The sequence below is a fragment of the Xiphophorus couchianus genome, chromosome 5 (genome assembly GCF_001444195.1).
Source record: "Xiphophorus couchianus chromosome 5, X_couchianus-1.0, whole genome shotgun sequence".
NCBI classification, from domain to species: domain Eukaryota; kingdom Metazoa; phylum Chordata; class Actinopteri; order Cyprinodontiformes; family Poeciliidae; genus Xiphophorus; species Xiphophorus couchianus.
The window spans coordinates 9657286-9676959 of record NC_040232.1 but is presented as its reverse complement, the minus strand read 5'-3'; the positions used below and the strand labels follow the sequence as shown (position 1 = coordinate 9676959).

Here is a 19674-nt window from a genome sequence, read left to right as displayed (position 1 = left end):
TAATTGCTCTAACGTGCAAAGCCTAAACAAAAAATGAATTAAACTACCTACCCAGTCCAACATAGTGCCACAATGAGCAGCGTAATTCTAGCGTAATATGTTAAATGTTAAATCTGGTTAGTTAGAATACTATTTAAAATGCAAATTTTTACTAAGAAGAATTACATTTTAAATGCTTACGTACATCAGAGACCATCCTGTGCTATTAAATGTATAATCGGTTTGCCATAAGCCCTGCCTGACTGCCTACCAGGGAGGGGAGGCGCGAGCTCTGCGGGCAGATACATGGTGCTGAATTTTTCAAGATGTCGTCGCTGGAACAGAGGTTGTCGCGAATCGAAGAGAAGCTAAAGCAAGAAAATGAAGAAGCTCGGCGGAGAATCGACCTCAACATCGACATGAGTCCGCAGCGGCCACGTCCGAGGCCTAGTGAGTATCTACCGAAGAGGGTCCGGGGTGTTAGTAACGGTCAGAATCGCACCAGGAAAGACCCAAGAGGCGGAGAGAAGAAGCGGGGGGTGTTCTGCTGCTCCTAGCAGTTAGCTGCGTTGCTAACAGACTATCTACGTAAACAAACACTCACCCACCTTGGTTGTCATGTCAAATAGTTAACATAACGACTAGGACAGCTGGCAGTATAGCTAACGTAGTGCCGAGCTTAAAACCTAAAACATGATCGCGGTAGTTCTGCCTGACATTCTTGTTGCTGAATCAATTTAACACTAGTTCTGTCAAACATGCTAGGTTAGCAGGCTACACGGTTTGTGACAGGCCCAACGTCAATATGAAAAGTTTGTAATTTTCCCTTTATTATTGTGAGGCTAACGCCGTGTCATTTATTCCTAATAGATGTGTCTGTTAATATTTTTAAGCAAGCGGTATATTTGGTTGAGGCTTCGTGTTTATGCCAGTTCCTGGTAGGATTTTGGATCCTTGACCACACAGACGGTAATTAGTTGAAGCCACCGCAGGTTAGCTGGCGGTGGTTACTGGTTGAGCAGTGGTTTAAGCTCCAATTAAACGGGGAAAGACTTACTTTTGTTGTAGATAAGGTGGCACTATGTCTTTAGATCAAGGTGTGAAATATGCTTTACTTATTACACATTGAACGTTCCTCTCTGTTTTGTCACAGCGCTTCATTTTTACCCCACATTTTATGTTACAGTTTTATTCCAAATTGTATTAATCTCTTTCCTGAAAAATTAATAAACAAATACCCCATTATGACAATATGGGAAGCGGTTTTTGAGTTTTTTGCAAGTGTACTGAAAATGGAAAACCAAGAAATCACATTTAGGTAAGTATTCACAATGAAGCTCCAAATGTATTTGTTTCCACAGCTTAAATGAAGTGAGCCTGTGGTAAATTCAGTTGATAGGACTGGATTTAGAAAGGCATACACCTGTCTATTTAAGGTCACGCAGTTGACCTCTGAGAGAGGATTGTCTTGAGGCTCAAATCTGGGGAAGGATAAAGAACAATTTCTGCTGCCTTGAAGGTCCCAATGACCTCAATGGCCTGACCAACATTACAAAAGTTTTAAAGCTGTGAATACAGATGTAAATGTGATTTCTTGGTTTTCTATTTTTAATAAGTTTGCTACAAATAAATGAATAAACCCACATTATCATAATGGTTTATTTGTGTGCAGAATTGTGAGGAAATATATTAATTTAATACAATTTAAAAGAGGCTGTTATATGACAAAACATAGGGAAAGGGAAGTGCTGTGAATACTTTCTGGATGCTTTGTATGTCTTGTTTCAAATGTTGTACACAAATTAAAAGGCCTGACTTGACAGGAGCTGCTCAAGTTGTAATTATGGATGTTTGAGGGGAGGGGGTGACTCAACACAACAGCCAGAATTGCTCAACAAAGAAATTTGCTGGTCTTAGACTTTGCTAAAGCAACTAAACAAACTTTGCAGACGCAAAATAAGAGTAGAAAAAAAACAACTACGGTATTTAAAAAAATAGTTTACACAAAGTTTTGGTTTGTGTGATACTGAAACTGGGTGATATGGAGAAAAATAAATTGTTTTTGTTCAATACAATCTGAAATGAACAAACGGTCTGCTGCTGCAGACCTCTAATTCCAGTCCAAACGTCAGAAATATGACAGTCAGCTCCACATAAGTCAAATCTGTATACAGGGTGACTCTCGCATAAGTATGGCCATAGCAAAGTTATTTCTTATCAAAGCAGAACAGTTTTTACATGAGAAACAACAACTTTGATTTTTAACTAGGGGTGCACCGATTGCAGTTTTCTAGCCGATTGCTGATTACCAATCTTTTAATAAACTTAACCTGCCGATTCCTATTTTAGCCGATACCAATTTTTTTGGTCTGAAATGTTGCTTAATATCGGAAAAAAGTTGTTGAGTTGACAACAGTGGGGTAACTATTGTTAATTGTAAACGTGCAGACATAACATGGTGGGCCGGTCTGTCAATCAAGCTTTTCTCACCGGGGAGTAAAATCAATCAATCAATCAATCAAATTTTATTTGCATAGCACATTTTAGTGGCAAGGCATTTCAAAGTGCTTTATGTCATAACAAACACAAAAACACAAAGTCATGCTACATAGAATCAACAATCAAAACATTACATTAAGTCAAGTGCCATCATTAAATTTGTAATTGATTACGTTTCAAATACAACTCTAAACAGGTGGGTTTTTAGTCGAGATTTAAAGGAAGTCAGTATTTCAGCTGTTTTACAGTTTTCTGGAAGTTTGTTCCAGAAAAAGAGAGCAGTGGTTGATTCTTAGACCTTTGCCAAGCTTAATAAGATTGGCTTCACATGTAAAAATCGGCCAATCAACGTTCTCCCAAAATTAAGGAACTCGGCACCGATAAATCGGTGCACCCCTATTTTTAATCCAGTGATTTTTAACATGCAACACGTTGATGACCGGTTCTGCTTATGTCGGAGCGAGTCTTCAGAGCAGCTGACATGACACTTTGTATTAAAATTCTGCTGTGAAGCACCAACTTTGTGTTTTTACAAGTGAAAATATCTTCCAGACAAATTAAAAAAAGACTACCTTTCCTTTTGGTTGTTTCTTAAAATAACCTGTTTAAGAGAATCCCTTGGCTTATTTTCCATCTTGGTATTTTCTGGTATGGCTTTGTGAACCGTAAAGGGGTAGAAACCTTATTTTTCTGTTTTATGACGTTGTGTATGTGGGACACATGTGATTGTCTGAGCAGAACAGTGCAGTAACATCCGTGTGTGTGTATATTTTCTTTCTTCTGTCTAGTCATCGTGATCCAGCTCAGTCCTGCTCCAGCCCCCTCCCAGCGTGCAGGTATCATTCAATCCATCGCTCCTTCTGCCACTGCACCCCGTCACATCTGTGCCCCCCGTTTCTGCTCTCATCCTCTGTTCCCACATCGTTCTATCTACTCCATATCATCTTTTATTGAGATAAAACCATTTATAATAGATGAAAGGTTGGGATATCTCCTTATCCAGCATGTTCTGGTCAAGATGAGTGTTTACTAAAGGATAAAACAGAACAACTTTGCTGTAAAACCTTCAGCTTCCTGTTATCCACTGAAGTATAAATCCTCATTATGGTTACCAGATGAAACGGTCTCCTTCCTAGAAACTCCCGACTCTTTTGACGTTCGTTCAAATCATAATTTATTCTTCACTTAATATCAGCTTCCACACAGAAGTGTGGTGTTGTATAAGCGACCTGTTAGTGTTCATAATTGAGCAGAAAATATTACATATTAGAGGCATATTAAGGCAGAAATGATTAATTTATTATTGAAATAATCAACTAAGTTAGTAATTGGGTAGTCATTAACAAAAAAAGCTCATTACGCCAAACTGTCCAATATATATATATATATATAATATAAGGTTATAAATAATAATAATAAATTTGTAAATATGTTCTTCCCAGAACAATTTGCTTCACCAGCTTCAAATTTTGTAAATAAATGAATTAAATCAAAATCTCCTGTTAAGCACCTTTTGCTTTTCAATTATTAATTTAATTAAGAAATTAATGAATAGATTATTCTTACGCTGAGAAGTCAAACATAAAGAACTGAGCTTTTCACATGTGGCTGTTAGAAGTATTTTTTAAGCTGCAGATGCAACCTTTGCATACACTAATGAAATGCTGTTGTTGCATTTTAGTTAATAAAATATTTATTTTCATATTTTAAAAGAAAAGAAGTCGTTTGCATTTTTAGTGTAACTATAATGTACAAAATATAAAATCTGTAGAATATGCCAAATTTTATTATCCAATTAATCATCAAAATTATCGATTTACTCAAAATAATTGTTAGTTTCAGCCCTAGAAATAAATAAAATATAAAGCTACTGCCATCTCTCAGTACTTTAATCCTCCACCTTTCTGTTTTCACGGCTGGATAAATCATGTCTGTGACACCAAACCTCGTAGCTCATCATTTACTCCTCCGGTAAACTCACCACATTCCCCCTGGTCTTTCCATCTCTCCTCCTCCTCTGTCCATCTGTCCCCGTGTGTGTGTGGATGTGTGTGCCAGTGGCAGGGCAGTGTTGATATGTGTCGGTGTGCGCGTGTGCAGGACGATTAACACTTTTTTTTTGCTGGCGGCAACGGAGTATCACGGTGCATGTGGCTTTCCTGCACGATGCGATGGAATGGGTTTCCTGTTTGACATGGTCTCTAATCCAGCATCCCCTCTGGTCCGTCTGCAGGAGTGCTGTGAAAACTGTGGCCTCCTTTCTCTCAGCGTTTTTCTTTCCGTGCCGACTGAAGACCCGGCTTTCTGTCCAAGTCTGACACCACTGTCTGACTTCGAGCTTAGTCTGTGCCACGCCGTTTTGGCTGAATTTCTCCTCTCTCTTTCTCACACGTTGGATTGTTGGATGTCTGTTTTCTGTGTACTGGCACCCTACGTTTCCTTTTGCAGTGGCACTGTGTGAACTGGAGGCTGGGGAGCAGCGCCTCCTCTTCTCCCTGCTATGTCTGCCTGTCTGTCCTCCCAAATCTGTCTGGAGTCGGTCAAACCGTGGAGATGCTAACTGCTAAAGACTGCCTGAATCTTCCCGAATCTCCACACTAACTCCTCCTTCGTTTCACTAACTGGTTCTCTTCTTACAGGCTGATCCATCCAGGTGACAAAAGGATGCAGACGTCTTCTGGCGCTCTGGGAGGAGCTGCAAACCCGTTATAAATTAGGAAAATAGGAGTAAAATACCAAATGTAGAGCTCATCATATGGTTGGAAGCTGGTTGTGAATATTTACATTGAATTTTCATCTATAAATAGAGACTAAAATGTTTGTGTTTTTTTTTTTTTTGGTCCGGTAAGCCATCAAATGGATAAAAGAATTGTTCAACTTTCTGTAAATAAAGCAGAATTTGCTTTCCATTGCAAATAATATTCTAACTATACTGCTGAAGTTATTTTTTTTAATTCACAACTTAAAAAAAAAAAGTCAAAGATTATTAGATTTTGCTAAATTTTATTTAAAAACTTTTGTGCTACCACCACAAACTATCATGTGTCATTTTCCTTTTAAGTCTCCAATATGCATTTTATTCTGTTTGTCTATCATTATTTCTGTGAAATGTAAGAAAGTTTGTGGTTTTAACCTCGCAAAACTTTAGTAGATATTGCCTAATTATACTCAGCAAAGATGCATATACTTTACACCTCAGTTGAAGATTGCATTTTTGTTCTTCAGCTGGATTTTATTCTGCCAATATTTTAAAATATCCAGGATGATGTTTAAAAAGAAAAGCTTTGATGAGAGTTAATCCCAGAACTGTTTCCTGTTAGCTCACTCTTTCCTGCGTCTCGTTTTTTTTTTTTTCCATGAGAGCAGTGTTTTGAGGTTTTGCTGCGAGATAACATTCCTGTTTGTTTTTACACTGGGTTGGGACATCAGCAGAACAAAAACAAAGCTTTTGACTTTGTGGGTGTGGCTGTGAAAGAACTCCTTGACCGGGCCAAGGCCAGTTTCTCTGGCGGGTCTGGGGAACCGGCAGAAGAGATTACAGTGAACCCTCGTTTTCCGCGGGGGTTGCATTCCGAAAAGAACCCGTGATCGGCGAAATCTGTGAAGTAGTTACCTTTATTTTTTTACAATTATTATACAGCATAATTAAATACTCTACATTGAAACCAAAGAACAAAACCTGTTTTCAGGCCTAAGCATTTTTTTTAACAAATAGAACGCTTTCTTACAAATAACTACAGTAAAATAATCATTGTAATCATCAATACGAAGTACAGTAGGACAAATTGTAACTCGCGTATTTCACTGTTCCTCTGACTGTGATGCTGCGGCTGGACTCCCAGGTGTGTTTTTTCGAGAGAAGAAAATAGTTATCGGTAGTTGTTGTCACTCTTTTTTCTTCTGGGTAAAAATATTTGCCAAAATTTGCCAATCTGTATATTTAAATACCGTAACGTTATTGGCACACAGGTAGAGAAGAAGCGCGGAGACTGTTTAGCCAATCAGGACGCAGAACACAATGCACTGTGAAAAATAAACTGCACAAAAAACTCTGCGAAGCAGCGAGGCCGTGAAAGGTGAACCGCGTTATTGCGAAGGTTCACTGTATACCCAATCATATGTTCCTCATGTGAAGGAGTTAAAAGAATTGCTTAGAAAAGCTCTTGAAGACAGAACTTCTGCATCCCGGTCACCAACAGATGGTCCAAATTCACCAGAATAAGAATATAACTGCAGTCAATGTGTCGCTCACTGATATTCAATGTTGTACTTCAACCCAGCTCTCCAGCTGCCCCTGGTCAACGATGGAGGCAGCCGCTCATCATCCTCAGAGAGCTCGCCTCAGCACCACCCTTACCAGAGCCGCCCACGACACATGCTCACCCTGCCCACGCCTCCCTATAGCCTACAGAAGAGCCTGGAGAAGTATGTTTGATTTTTAAAACGTTGTCATGTACATGTATGGGAAGCTATTGGTGCTGAATGTCATATCATGAAAAAAAAGCATAAACATCTGTTGGGAAACAGAACGGGGAAACGCACATAGCACCCATTTGTGGATGGGTACGATAACAAATTTTTCTGGCAGATAAATTATTCCAGAAGTTATTGCGATAAATGATAATGTTGTTTTGAGACCACTTTCATGTAATATAATAGTAATAATGGCATAATAATGCAAGAACACTTTGTCAAGGATCAATCAATTTTAAATTCTAATGAACATTTAATACTGGAACTGGAAGACATTTTAAATATCCAAAATATACAAATAAAATAAATTTTGAAGTCTTTGTAAGCAAAATTATTCATCAGAAAAAGAGCTAGTTGAGACCAAAGCACCAAACTGAAAACTTTTATCATCCAGTTTTTGGTAGAAAGAGAAAAAGAAGAGATAAACAATAAATCATATTAATGGAAATGATTGCTTTTGTATTCATTTATCATGCGATTAATTGACTTATTGATTATTGTGACAGGCCTATGGATAGGAAGCTACCAGCTGTTGGAGGCTCTGGTTGGTTTATACTTCCTGTAATGTTTTCTCACTCTGTTATTTTATCTGTTTGTGTTTTCAGTGTGGAGATTGACCAGAAACTGCAGGAGATCATGAGGCAGACAGGTTACCTGAAGATCGACGGACAGGTGAGATCACAACAGGGTTCTCATTAATAAAACGTCACGTAGGATCTGATCTAAAAGAGGCAAAAAGGGAAACGCATAAAAACAATCCAGATTCATTAAACCAATCTGCACCTCAGCATTTGCATTGTGTATCGTGTTTCTATGCCTACAGATTTTAAACCAGAAGAGGTGAATTTTTAGATGGTTCAGAAATGTAACCTGAATATTTTTACTCTTTTGTTTTGCTTATCGTTATTTGGTACCCTTTTAACAAAACAAATCAGTTAATTATATTCATACAGATTCTTGTTAAAAGAAAATTTGTTCGATTATGAATCAGAAAACAGGAGACTGCGTCACTTTTGGTGCTTTATTCAGATGATTTCAGTTTTAATCACCTGATATCTTGATCTGAATGATCTGAAACGTTCGGACCTCCACAGCGGTATCCAGCAGAAGTAACTGACCTCATCAGTGAGGGAGAGATCGGCAGCGGGACGTGTGGACAGGTCTTCAAAGTCCGGTTCAAGAAGACGGGCCATGTCATCGCAGTCAAGGTTAAGAGCACTCTGTGTGTCTGAAGGAACAGCAGCTACCTTCTTACAAATCTCTGCTTCCTGTTCCTTTACTTATTTATATCTTTAAGGAGTTAAGTTTATTTATGCAGGACCATTTCACACGTCAAAAACCACAAAGTGCTTTACAGTGAATACAAACATAGTAAATACAGAAGATAAAATCAGAATACATACAAGATCATACGGCAAAATATCAGCTAAAAGCTACTCTGAATAAATTAGTCTTTAATTGCTTCTTAGAAGAATCAACAGAATCAAGACAATGTTTGACGCTTATGAATATTTCTTGGCTGAAAAACATAATTTCTGACTAATCCTAAGGGAATGATGCTCCAGTGAAGGACAGAATAAAGAATAACACCAAGATGTTAGAGGTTTGGTTTGACTGAAGACGCCAAAACACAAAGATGTTGCTTGATTTCAGTTACCTGGTTTTCCAGCGCAATAATCAGGATCTCTGTCTTATCAGAGTTCACCTGCAGGTCGTTGTCACAGAGCCAATGTTTGATGCTACTACAGCAGTTTATTAATGATGACACCTTTAACTTTTCAGCTGATTTAAAAGAACAGTAGAGCTGAAAATCATCAGTAAAGAAATAATAATTTACAGGAAAAAAGCAAGTAGGTTCCAAGACTGAGCCCTGTGGTGCCCCACATGCCAGGCTCCCTGAGTCGGACATGATGTGATTTCCGAGAACATAAAATGTTCTGCCATTGTTTTTCTTGTTTTTCCTCAGTCACAGCTTCCACACTGTCACATCAACCTGTTAGTCCTCTTATCGGATACTTTCCCTGTTCAGAAACAAGATCTCAACAGTCTAAACACAGATTAGTTGCATCCAAGGGTAAAAATATCTGAATCTGGCCAACAGCTAATTGGTTTCTTCCCACAGATAAACGAACATATGATTAGGTTTCTAATATTAACCATAAATGGCCCATATACTTTGCAAACCAGGTCACCGAAGATCACCTTTAAGTAATGGCGGAAGCAGCCACAATTCTCATGTTGCTAAACAATTCTGGATTAATGCTAGTAAGACTTAGACTTAGACTTAGACTGACTTTATTGTCATTTTGCATGCACAGGGTGTATACAGAACGAAATTTCGTTGCATACGGCTCAGGACAGTGTTTTGAGGTTCCAATGTTGTGAGGTTACTCCAGAATAAAATAAAATACAGTATAAAATATGAAAATAAATATGAATATAAAATATAAAGTGCAGGACTGACAGTAAAATGGAAGTTACTTAGCTCTTACATAAACTGTAAATGGTCATCTGACTGCTAACAGAAAAGCTGATGTTGCGCTCCTGAATTATTTGTCGTAGACATCAAATATAAACATGGAGCCAGACGCTTAGCTCTTACTCATCTGAGCAAACTATCCTGGCACTGTTAAATGAATGCAGAAATATAGAAACAATCTAGAACCAAAACAAGTGATATAACCTTTTGAGACGTGTAGAAACGCATCTGGTTTTATTAAATTAAACTTTTTAGCTTAGAGCAGTACACTTTGCTACGTCATTTACAGTTAAAGAGTACTGGTTAAATACTCCAGTTGAAGTGTTTTACTGGTCAAAAATGTCCTCATATATTTAAAATAAATGTTTATTTTGTTACTTCGTCCAAATAGAAACTTCCTGCTAAGCTTAATTTTCTTTAACAGGCTGTACTGTAATTTTCTCAACTCAGCGTTCAGTTTAAAAATACTGTTGTTTGCTAACACAGTGACAGTAATGACCCCAAACAACATTTAACAGCACATCAATCAGCAGGAGCAGCTGGTTCCCCGTTTAAATCCTCTTTCATTTTGCTAAAACAGACCCAGCAGAGCAGTTTGAAGGAGCTGTTGGCTCATCCAGCAGTAATGTAATCGAGAAATATTAAGTTTTGTACGTTTTGTGTCAACAGCAAATGCGCCGTACGGGAAACAAGGATGAAAACAAGCGGATCCTCATGGACCTGGATGTGGTGCTGAAGAGTCACGACTGCCCTTACATCATTCAGTGCTACGGTGCCATAGTTACTAACGTGAGTAACTCTGAAGTACCTCTTAATGTTAGTGTTGATGCGTTTGTGTTGATTTCAGCTGCTCAATATTAAGTGTGTGTGTGTTTGCGTGTCCAGACGGATGTTTTCATTGCGATGGAGCTGATGGGAACCTGTGCAGAAAAGCTGAAAAAGAGAATCCAAGGCCCAATCCCAGAGCGAATCCTGGGAAAGATGACCGTTGCAGTAAGTCACAGATTCACACTCTGACTTCTGGCACGTTTCACTTTAACCAAGCGTTGTTTGTGCTTCTGTTCTGCAGATAGTGAAGGCGTTGTTGTATCTGAAGGAGAAACACGGCGTCATCCACCGCGACGTCAAACCGTCAAACATCCTGATCGACGCCAAGGGTCAGATCAAACTGTGCGACTTTGGCATCAGCGGTCGCCTCGTGGATTCAAAGGCGAAGACTCGCAGTGCCGGCTGTGCTGCCTACATGGCGGTGAGGAAACACCCAGTCAGGAATCTAAACTCTTTCTAAAATATTTATTTGTCTTCGTTTGATCTCTCTGTAGTGTCATGATTGTCTAGGGCTTTAACTAATGATTAGTTTCGTTATTGATCAATTGGATAAAAAAAAGTCTGCATGTTCTGCGTTTTTTTTATCCAACATTAGAAATAAATTAAAATATTCAAATAACTAAATATTTAAATTCCTTTTTAAATACAAAAATAAAGATTTCATTGCCTAAAATGTAATGACTTTGCATTCCTTTAGTGTTGGATGCATTTTCAGCTAAAATAAATATGTTTAACATCAACATGGAAAATCTCAGCCTTTTTGCTTGACTTGGCATTAATGCAGTGTTGACTGATCTGTTGAATTTTTTTTTTAAAACAATAATAGGATGGCAAAAGGTGATTAATAGGAGATTTGCTTTTACAGAATCTGAATCACAGGACGCTAAAACTATCACCTGAAGAGTTTTGAGTAAAACTATTTATAGACAAAGATGTTATTTAATCTTAAATGCAAAATGTGTTTATATATTTCTTTGTACAGTTTTGGTTTATTTACTGCTCTAAGTATTTTTTTTAGCAAATGGCTTTTTTTTAGTGTTCAGTTAATTAATCGGTAACTAAATTAGTGGATGATTATTTCAATCAATTCATCACGATTAATTTCTTCTGCCCTATAATTGCCAGTTTTTTATGTGATAAATTACATTGAAATAGACGGTGTGAAAAACAAGAAGTTAAAAAAAAGTTAAATTATTGAACAGAAATTGAGTTACATTACTGTTTTTGTTTTGTGTTTTTTGCCAAAATATTTTTATTGAGATTTTCCACTTTGGAAATACAATCATGTAACTAACTGAACAAGTTTTCTTTGTAGTTATTACATGACAGTAAGTATTCTTTCTCATATCAGAGAAATGAAAAACAAAGAAAGAAAGAAGAAGAAAAAAAGACAGACATAGGAACAAAAAACAACTTCTCAAAAACAGGGGTATTCGAGCAAATTACTACCAGGTTAGATATAATTGTACATGTCTATTCAGCATGGCACACTGCAGGTTGCAGCAAATCAAAACTGAAACAAAACCTCTGACAAGTCTAAGTCCTTAATAAAATTAGTTAAAGGACCCCAAATCCTCTCAAAAAGATACTGTTTGGATTTCCTAATGTTATTCTTTGTAGCTGCAAATTAGACGACATCTGCTTTAACCACTGCGTGGCACCAGGTCTGTTGACATTTTTCCAAGCCAAAGCAATACATTTTTTGCAGATAATAAGCTTATATCTATAAAAGTCCATTCTGATTTACTAAAGTTATGCTTCTCAGGGTATAAAGCTAACAGGATCCAGTGAGATTTGCTTTGAGATAATTTTTTCAATTATATCTTTCACCTCTGTCCAAAATGCATTGATTTGTCTGCATTCCCACATGCAGTGTATTAGAGTCCCTTTAGAATTACACTTTACGCAAAGATCTGGGATGTTATTATTATATTTATTTAATTGCATTAGCCATTTAAATTGTAGGATTCTAAGACGGCTATTCATGGACATTGAGTGGGTTTTATTGCAAACCTTTTTCCAATCCTGTGCACTGATATTTGATGATGGGTCCATATACCAGTTTATAAACGTATTATTTGAGTTCCCTAACGAGTTAGAGAACAGCACATTATATAAGTCTACATTACTCATTATCTTTTTTAGAAATGCTTGTGTGCAGATGAAACATCCACAGATTTTCTGAACTAAGTTTTTCTGTTTTTTTTTTTTTTTTTGCAGCCTGAAAGAATAGACCCTCCAGACCCCACCAAACCTGATTATGATATTCGAGCAGATGTGTGGAGTCTTGGCATTTCTCTGGTAAAACGGTTGATTGTTATTATTTAGAGTTTCTTTCTGCTTATTCCTGTTTGGGTTTTTTTGTATGCATGTTGGAGGGATGGGTTGATTTCAAGTATCAAGGTGTGCCAGGGTTTACAAAAGCTGCTTGTTGCTAAAGTGACTTGTTTTCTCTGTTTAGAGCAAAAACCAGAACCGTTACTGCGCTGCATTTTTCAAAGAAAAAAATATCAAAATATTGCAATTTCTTTTTATTAATCTCTTTTATATGACTCTTTGTTCTTCTTTTAACATTTAGACCTCCATCAGAACATTATGAAACTTTCCCCAGCAATCCTAACTTACAGCAGCACAAAAAAGCTCTGTGTTCCCTATCTGCGCTGAGAGAGAAATTATATATATATGTATATATATCATCACAGATTTGTACATCAAAAGTTTACTTAGACTGGAGGAAACATGAAGGCCCCAGATCTGTCTCAATAACCCAGATCTTAATTGCTTCTTTTCTAGAAAAAAAAAAGCAGCATAGTTGGATTGTTTTAAGCATTTGCAAGTTAATTTTCTGCTCAATATTGTTAGACTGAGCTCTACCTGCGTAGCATAAATTTGCATACGTAACAAAGATTGGCTCCACAAAAGTGTAATTTTAAACCACATTCCTTGACTTTTAGTGAAATTAGTGCTGGGTGGATTCAGCATCTCAAACGAAGAAAGAGGAAGGAATGAATAATCATATTTTTTAGTTTAGATGTTGTTTGTTGTTTCCAGGTGGAGCTAGCCACAGGACAGTTTCCCTACAAGAACTGCAAGACAGACTTTGAGGTTCTGACCAAAGTGCTGCAGGAAGATCCTCCTGTGTTGCCTCTAAGCATGGGTTTCTCTCTCGACTTCCAGTCCTTTGTCAAAGACTGGTGAGTATAAATCACACTCTGCCTCAAACAACCAAATCAATACTGGTTTCAAATAATGTTTTCTGAAGAATATTGACTTGCTAGTTGGACAATGAAAACATTCAAGAGGAGGGCTGTGCAATTAATCTATTTTATTAAATAAATGTAATGGTCAGACTGAGATTTTTCTCTTTTTTTACAAATATAAAGTCGTATGACAAAATCATGCCAGAATAAAGTCGTAATATTTAGAGAATGAAGTAGTAATTTAATGAGAAGTCAAACATGAAAAATAACAAAAAAGAATTATCCAAGCTTTTTTCTCAAAATTTTAAAACATTAAATTTAGGGAGTTTTTTCTGCTAATATTATGACTATGTTCTCGTAATTACGTAATTAAAGAGGAATTTTTTTAGCCAGAACTTAAATCTCAGAGGCAAAATGATTTAAATAAAAAACACTTTTTGAAAATATTTTCTGTCATTTGTAATTTCTTATCTTTTTTTTTTTTTTTTTTTTTTAAACAAACAAGGAAAAAAATATTATTGGAAAGCAAATCTGGTATTAAAATATCTGAGGTTTATTTATAAGCCATATCACGCTGCCCTATTCACGGTGTTATTTTCTGGAACATGTACATTTTTAGGAAAACATCCAATCATGTTGTAAAGATTTGTGCCTGTTTTTCCCCACAGCCTCACAAAGGATCACAGAAAAAGGCCAAAATACCATCAGCTGCTGGTAAGTTGCACTTTATGTGAACTAGTTCAGAATTTCTGATTACTTCAAAAGAATCTATTATGCAAGATTCATATTGTGCATGTTTGTGTGCTTCCATTTGGGTCTCAACTGCTTCTAAAAACAACCCAAGCTCTTTAAACAAAAAACGAGTCGTTTTTTGGAAATAAGTTAATGTTTTTTAGTGTCTGAAAAATGAACCGTTTTAAAAACTTCCCCATTGTTAAGTCACAAATCAGCTGATGCTGCCCCTCACCTAGCAACTCCAGCAAAGCCTTGTCCGTTGCCTAGCAACCAAGCAGAGCTCCAGCACTTTTGGTCAGTTGGTTTTACCGCTGTATGCTCAGTACAATGGCTGCTGGAAACAAATTTTTTACCATTCAGAAACCACTTGCTGCATTCTTCTTGGTTGTGCAGGAGCCTCTTCTAATGCTTTTCAAAGATGTACAGTTGTGTAATTGGGCATCTGTTTGCAGCCATTTTCACATGCGAGTTTAAACTCTGATTTGGGGCCGTGGCCAGCAGCAGCTTATTTGGATTTAAAGTGACAAGACGCCCTAAAACAACTTATGCTGGAAGGAACTCAAATAGGCAGAACTGTACAGACTAAAATCTCATTATCTAAGAATAATTTTGTGCTAAAAATGTAATGAACATGTTTTGTTTAGCACTTAGATCTCAAATAATCTGTTTAAGGAATCATAATAGGTCACTTTTAAAGAATAACTGGTCACTCTCTTGTTTCTCCTCTTTGCCACAGGAGCACAGTTTCATCCGGCGCTACGAGGTTCTGGAGGTGGACGTGGCCGGCTGGTTTCAGGCGGTGATGGAGCGCACCGAGTCGCCTCGCAGCAGCCAGTGCTACAGCCATCAACACATGCTCCACTCGCTGCTCAGCAGGTAGCCTAACTCGGCATCCGCCTGGCCTCCACTCGGCCCGAAAGCCAGACCGGACCGGCCGAGCTTTAGCTTCAGCCCAGGCTCGGTCTGATCTAGTCTAGCTGTTCGCATCGACGAACCCATCCTGCCTGTCCACCAACCAGAGGACTCATGATGAACAGATGGAGTGATGGACAGAGGTGTGCTAATGGATGGATGGATAGCTTACTTTAATATTTAATCGTGTAAAATTTGGACTGGAAGAGGGACCAGAAAAAGATGCACACTTTAGCTAGCTTTGTTCATTCAGACAAGACGATCTCCTTGTCTTATCACACAAACTATCTCCTGTACTTCCTCCAGGTTTTTGTCCTTCTATTTGTCGGTTTCCAGCATCGATCAATCAGCAGCGTAGTCACTACACACTGGAGTAAAACGTTAAAAAAAACTAACGCTGCGTTGGCAAGGACAGGAAAACTGTGCAATTCTGAACCTTCAGGTGTTTTTACTATCGTACGTTCTCAGGCGTAGAGTAGATTCTCCATATGAATGAACAAATATTTCATAACCACCTTCACACTACAGTGCTGACACCCACAAAAAGGGATTTTTTTTCTTCATATTTTTATGTTTGTAGCAACTTTAGGCGACATTAATTTATCTACAAAGTATAACAGAAGACAAGTTATTTTAATTAGAAGCTGCATATTTGGAAAAACAAAAAAGTTCCTAAAAAATTAGTGTTGCACCGTAGGTTTTTAGACATGTTTGTCTCTTGTTTTTGTGTTTATCGAAATGTTTTATGAAGAGCCTAAAAAGAAGAGAGATTAGTTGGAAAGCAAATTGGTGGAGAGCAGCTAGAAGATTTATTTAAGAGAAGTTGGAGTGAAAATGGAAAGTTAGGCAAGGAGTTGGCAGATGTTTTGTAGGTGGAGTATCCTATTCCAAACATCAGTCTGTTTGACTACCTCTTCCTCTTTGTCCGCTGTTCAGTCTGCCTCAGCCCTTGAGCAAGGCAGCATCGTTTCCAGACCAAAGTCCGCATGCGGTTTGATGTTCAGGATGGAGCAGAAAGCTTCAGATGTGACGATTATGGCGTTTATTGAGCCTCTGGGAGAGACTGTCAACATAAAACCTTTGTTTTCACACACAAACCTTTACTAATTAACTCCATAAATGAGTTGAGTAATGAATTTCTTTTAATTTTTAAAAAAATTTTAAGCTAAAATTTGATTGTGCTGAATTTTAATTCTTTTTAATTCTCAAAAAGAATAAAAATTCTGAATGAACAGCAGACATGTTAATTTTTAAAATAAGCCCCTTTTTATTTCCTCTAACTTCATTCGTTTTAAACGTAAATAATATCCATAAATTTAAAAAAGGGTGATTTTTAAAGTGTATATATTATCCAGGTTTCTAACTGGTCAGTCGAGATGAGAAACGTGACCGATTCATTTCTAAAAGCTACTTAAGTGTTTTACGTTGACATCTCCGACCCGGAGGATCGTTTGTATGAAAGCAGATGTTGGTCCAGCAGAACCGTTCAGAGCACATCTGCCACGGCCAAAGCCTTTAGACGTAGAGCCCAGCTTTTCACTCCCACCGAACCAAATCACAGCTAGACGCAGAACCGAGGAGCGGCGGCGGCGGCAGACCGGAGGATGTTTACTGTTGGCGACACACAGGGATGTTGTTGAGAAAAGCAGAAAATATGAGAGGAAATCAAAACGACAGGAATATGAGGAGAGAAATGAGGACTGAGGCGAGAAGGAAGCTGGAGAGTGTGAAGAAAGTGTGACGACATGATAAAGAAAAGTTGCAGGAAGGATACAGATGAGACGGAGACTAGCTGGCTTCTGTAAAGAGCTTTCCTGGTGTTGCACCAACTTACCAATTATGAGTTTAGTTAGTGTGGCGTTCTTTTCTGTCAAACTGCATTATTTATTGACGTGTTTCTACTGCTGCTACTTTTGATTGCTTTAGACGCTGCTGTCGCTTCTTTTCCCCAAAGTCCAAAAAACTTTAATCGTTTGTTATTTTTCTTGTTTAAAGCCAAATAAATAATCATGCAATGTCTGCATGTCTTACCAAATACAAAAACACCAAGTCTGAGGAGAGCAAAGTTAAGTGAGAGATGGTGAAAGGGAAGTGCTGAAAAAGAACTAACACACAACGTAAACGCACGCCTCACCTCAAACTAAGTAGGAAGTGTTTTTGAATAACCACAACGCACTACAGCTCTGTACAGTGTACATATAGCTTTCAGTCCAGTCCATCCAGTCCTCCATCCATCCGTCCATCCCTCCGTCTGTCCACACCAAAGGCCACCACAACTCGACTAACGTGCAAGAGCAAAGCTGTCATGACTGCGTTTGTGAGGAACATTTGTAACGCCGAGCTGCGATACGCGTAAACTCTGTAACTAGTGGGAAAGATTGTGTGTGTGAGGGGGATGCTGTATTATAGCAGTGCTGTGTGTGTGTGCAGAGGGAGACTGGTGCACGACCAACAGGGGGCAGACACGCTCAACCATCTGCTCAGGGAATCTGAACAGAACAAGAATCACACACACACACACACAAAAGGTTTTGTTTCTCGTTTGAGTCGCCGGAGCAGATGTGATGTAGAACTTCTTGACCGGCTGTAACATTTTCACCAGATCCAACTTGGTTTGTCCTCACTGCGGAGCGTCAGCTGCAGCTGCGTTTCCATTGGCCATAAAATATTTGCTTAAATTAAACAAAAATTTTAATAACAAAACTCAAGTCTTTGGATAGTTTTTTGCGCTAGAATAATGAGAAATGGAAACTTCTTTCGCATCATCACACAGTTCATCAAGTGTTGAGTTTGTCGTTAAACTCCATCGCTCTTCAGTAAAATCACAGACTATAATTTCCCCAAAACGTCGCAGAAGAAGCCTCTCCCCCCTGTAAATGGTTTATCGCTCCAATGCCTAAATAAGTCGCTGACATTTCCTCCGCTGTGGAATTTTTAAATGACTTATCATGTAAACTAGCTTTTTTTTTTACACGTGATTTTAATTTCATTTTTTTTATGAAAACACTGTATTTGTGAAACTGTTTTTCCAATTGGAAACGCAGTTAGACTACAATTTTTCCAAAATGCTTCACATATATATACATAACCACTCTCACGTAAAAGCTTTGATATCTGAGTTTCCATTGAATATATAATGGACAAATGGACAGTTTGACAAATTGAAAATAAATTTGCTTAATGGCAATTTAGAAAAAAACTTTTTTGGTTAAAAAAAAGTTTTGCTGCTTTTTTTTTTTTTTAGCTGTATTAAAATGAATTTATTTCAAATGTAAAATTGGAATTGAAAACCTTTTTATTGCGTCATGAGTCACATGACCAACATCCAGATGTTTCTACTGGCGAAAACCACAAAGAAGAAGACGACAGGAAGTGGTTGGAGGATGCTAATTTTTAATGTCTTATCATGTGAATATGCTTATCCACGTATGATTTTTATTTGCGTTTTTTTTTAACAGAAACACTGCAATTCCAATTTGTTTTTTTACATTAGCAGAAAATGTAAAACGTTTTGCTCACGTTCGTAATGGAAACGCAGCTGCTGTTGGTTCTCTGCTGCCCCCTGTTGGTTATAAACCAGGATTGTTGCTGTTTTCATATGTAGGAGACTCTTTAAGTGCAGAGTCGGTAGATTCAGTCTCCCGCTGCTGACTTTTATTTTTATTTTTTTGTGTATTTTCCAAGCGCACACATTGCACACACTCCCTCGATGTTGCTGAGTGTGTTTTTTCTTTTCCCGCTCCTGATTGGACGACGGCTCATCCGTCGTGAAATGTGATGCGACTGCGTGAGAAAGTAAGAATAAAGCTGATAGTCTACGTTCACCAAATGTATAAACTATCCCATCCCACACAGCGACGCTTTATGTATGTTAGCCTGCCAGGTAAACACCAAATGTGAGGCGTTTACCTGCCTTGGCACAGTGTGTGTGTGTGTGTGTGTGTGTGTGTGTGTGTGTGTGTGTGTGTGTGTGTGTGTGTGTGTGTGTGTGCTTTAAGTCCATCTGTAAGTAAACCAAATATCATTTTCACTATGCAGTCATTCAAACCATGTCGGCTTGCTTCCTGTAAATACAGAGTCCCAGATGAAAGTCGGCGGCGGAGCAAGAGACGCGTTTTGAATGAGCTGACAGATATTTAAGGATTGTATCGGGGTGGGCCGACCCGGGTTTGTAGTGTGGTGCGTTTGGGGTGGGTGGGACACATCAGTGCTGTAAAGTACATCAGTTGCTTGTTATCGTAACCGCTATAACTGCCATTGTTTTGTTTTTCTGCTCGAGATTGCTTCTTCCTCTTTTTTTTGTTTTTTATTTTCAAGACAATGGCCGGTTGGGACGGGATGCACAAAACTTTATCCTTTATTTATGATTTTTACACTTACAGTATGTATTTGTTTTTCCTCTTTTTTTGTTTTGTATTTGAACATTGTTGTGTACTTTAGGAAAAGAGACACTTGTTTGCCTTTTATTTTGTTTTCCTCCATGTTCTCTGTCCGTTTACTGTTTGGCTTTGAACCCCTCGTTTGTTGATGAGCAGCAGGAGGAAGAGGAGGAACTCGAGCCTTCGTCAG

The 19674-nt window shown here is 38.0% G+C and overlaps 1 protein-coding gene across 2 annotated transcripts; it reads left to right on the top strand.

Annotated features, from left to right (window-relative positions):
* The first annotated feature begins 244 nt into the window (after nucleotides 1-244).
* map2k7 (mitogen-activated protein kinase kinase 7) lies at nucleotides 245-17632 on the top strand. Of its 2 annotated transcripts, XM_028017138.1 has the most exons (12): nucleotides 245-429; nucleotides 3267-3314; nucleotides 6759-6903; nucleotides 7557-7623; nucleotides 8046-8159; nucleotides 10100-10219; nucleotides 10316-10423; nucleotides 10500-10679; nucleotides 12479-12559; nucleotides 13310-13452; nucleotides 14127-14172; nucleotides 14930-17632. In XM_028017138.1, exons 1-12 carry the CDS (start codon nucleotides 306-308, stop codon nucleotides 15071-15073), a joined length of 1320 nt encoding a protein of 439 aa, XP_027872939.1. In that variant the 5' UTR covers nucleotides 245-305; the 3' UTR covers nucleotides 15074-17632. The 2 variants fall into 2 exon arrangements, with proteins under 2 accessions (XP_027872939.1, XP_027872940.1); XM_028017139.1 differs by lacking the exon at nucleotides 3267-3314 and having other exon boundaries at nucleotides 246-429.
* Nucleotides 17633-19674: the final 2042 nt, after the last annotated feature.

Excerpts from the sequence above, each read along its gene's own strand:
- map2k7 (XM_028017138.1), top strand. The coding sequence starts at position 306 with ATGTCGTCGCTGGAACAGAGGTTGTCGCGAATCGAAGAGAAGCTAAAG. Across the intron at positions 430-3,266 it reads GCGGCCACGTCCGAGGCCTA|TCATCGTGATCCAGCTCAGT; the intron begins GTGAGTATCTAC and ends TCTTCTGTCTAG. Across the intron at positions 12,560-13,309 it reads GGAGTCTTGGCATTTCTCTG|GTGGAGCTAGCCACAGGACA; the intron begins GTAAAACGGTTG and ends TGTTGTTTCCAG.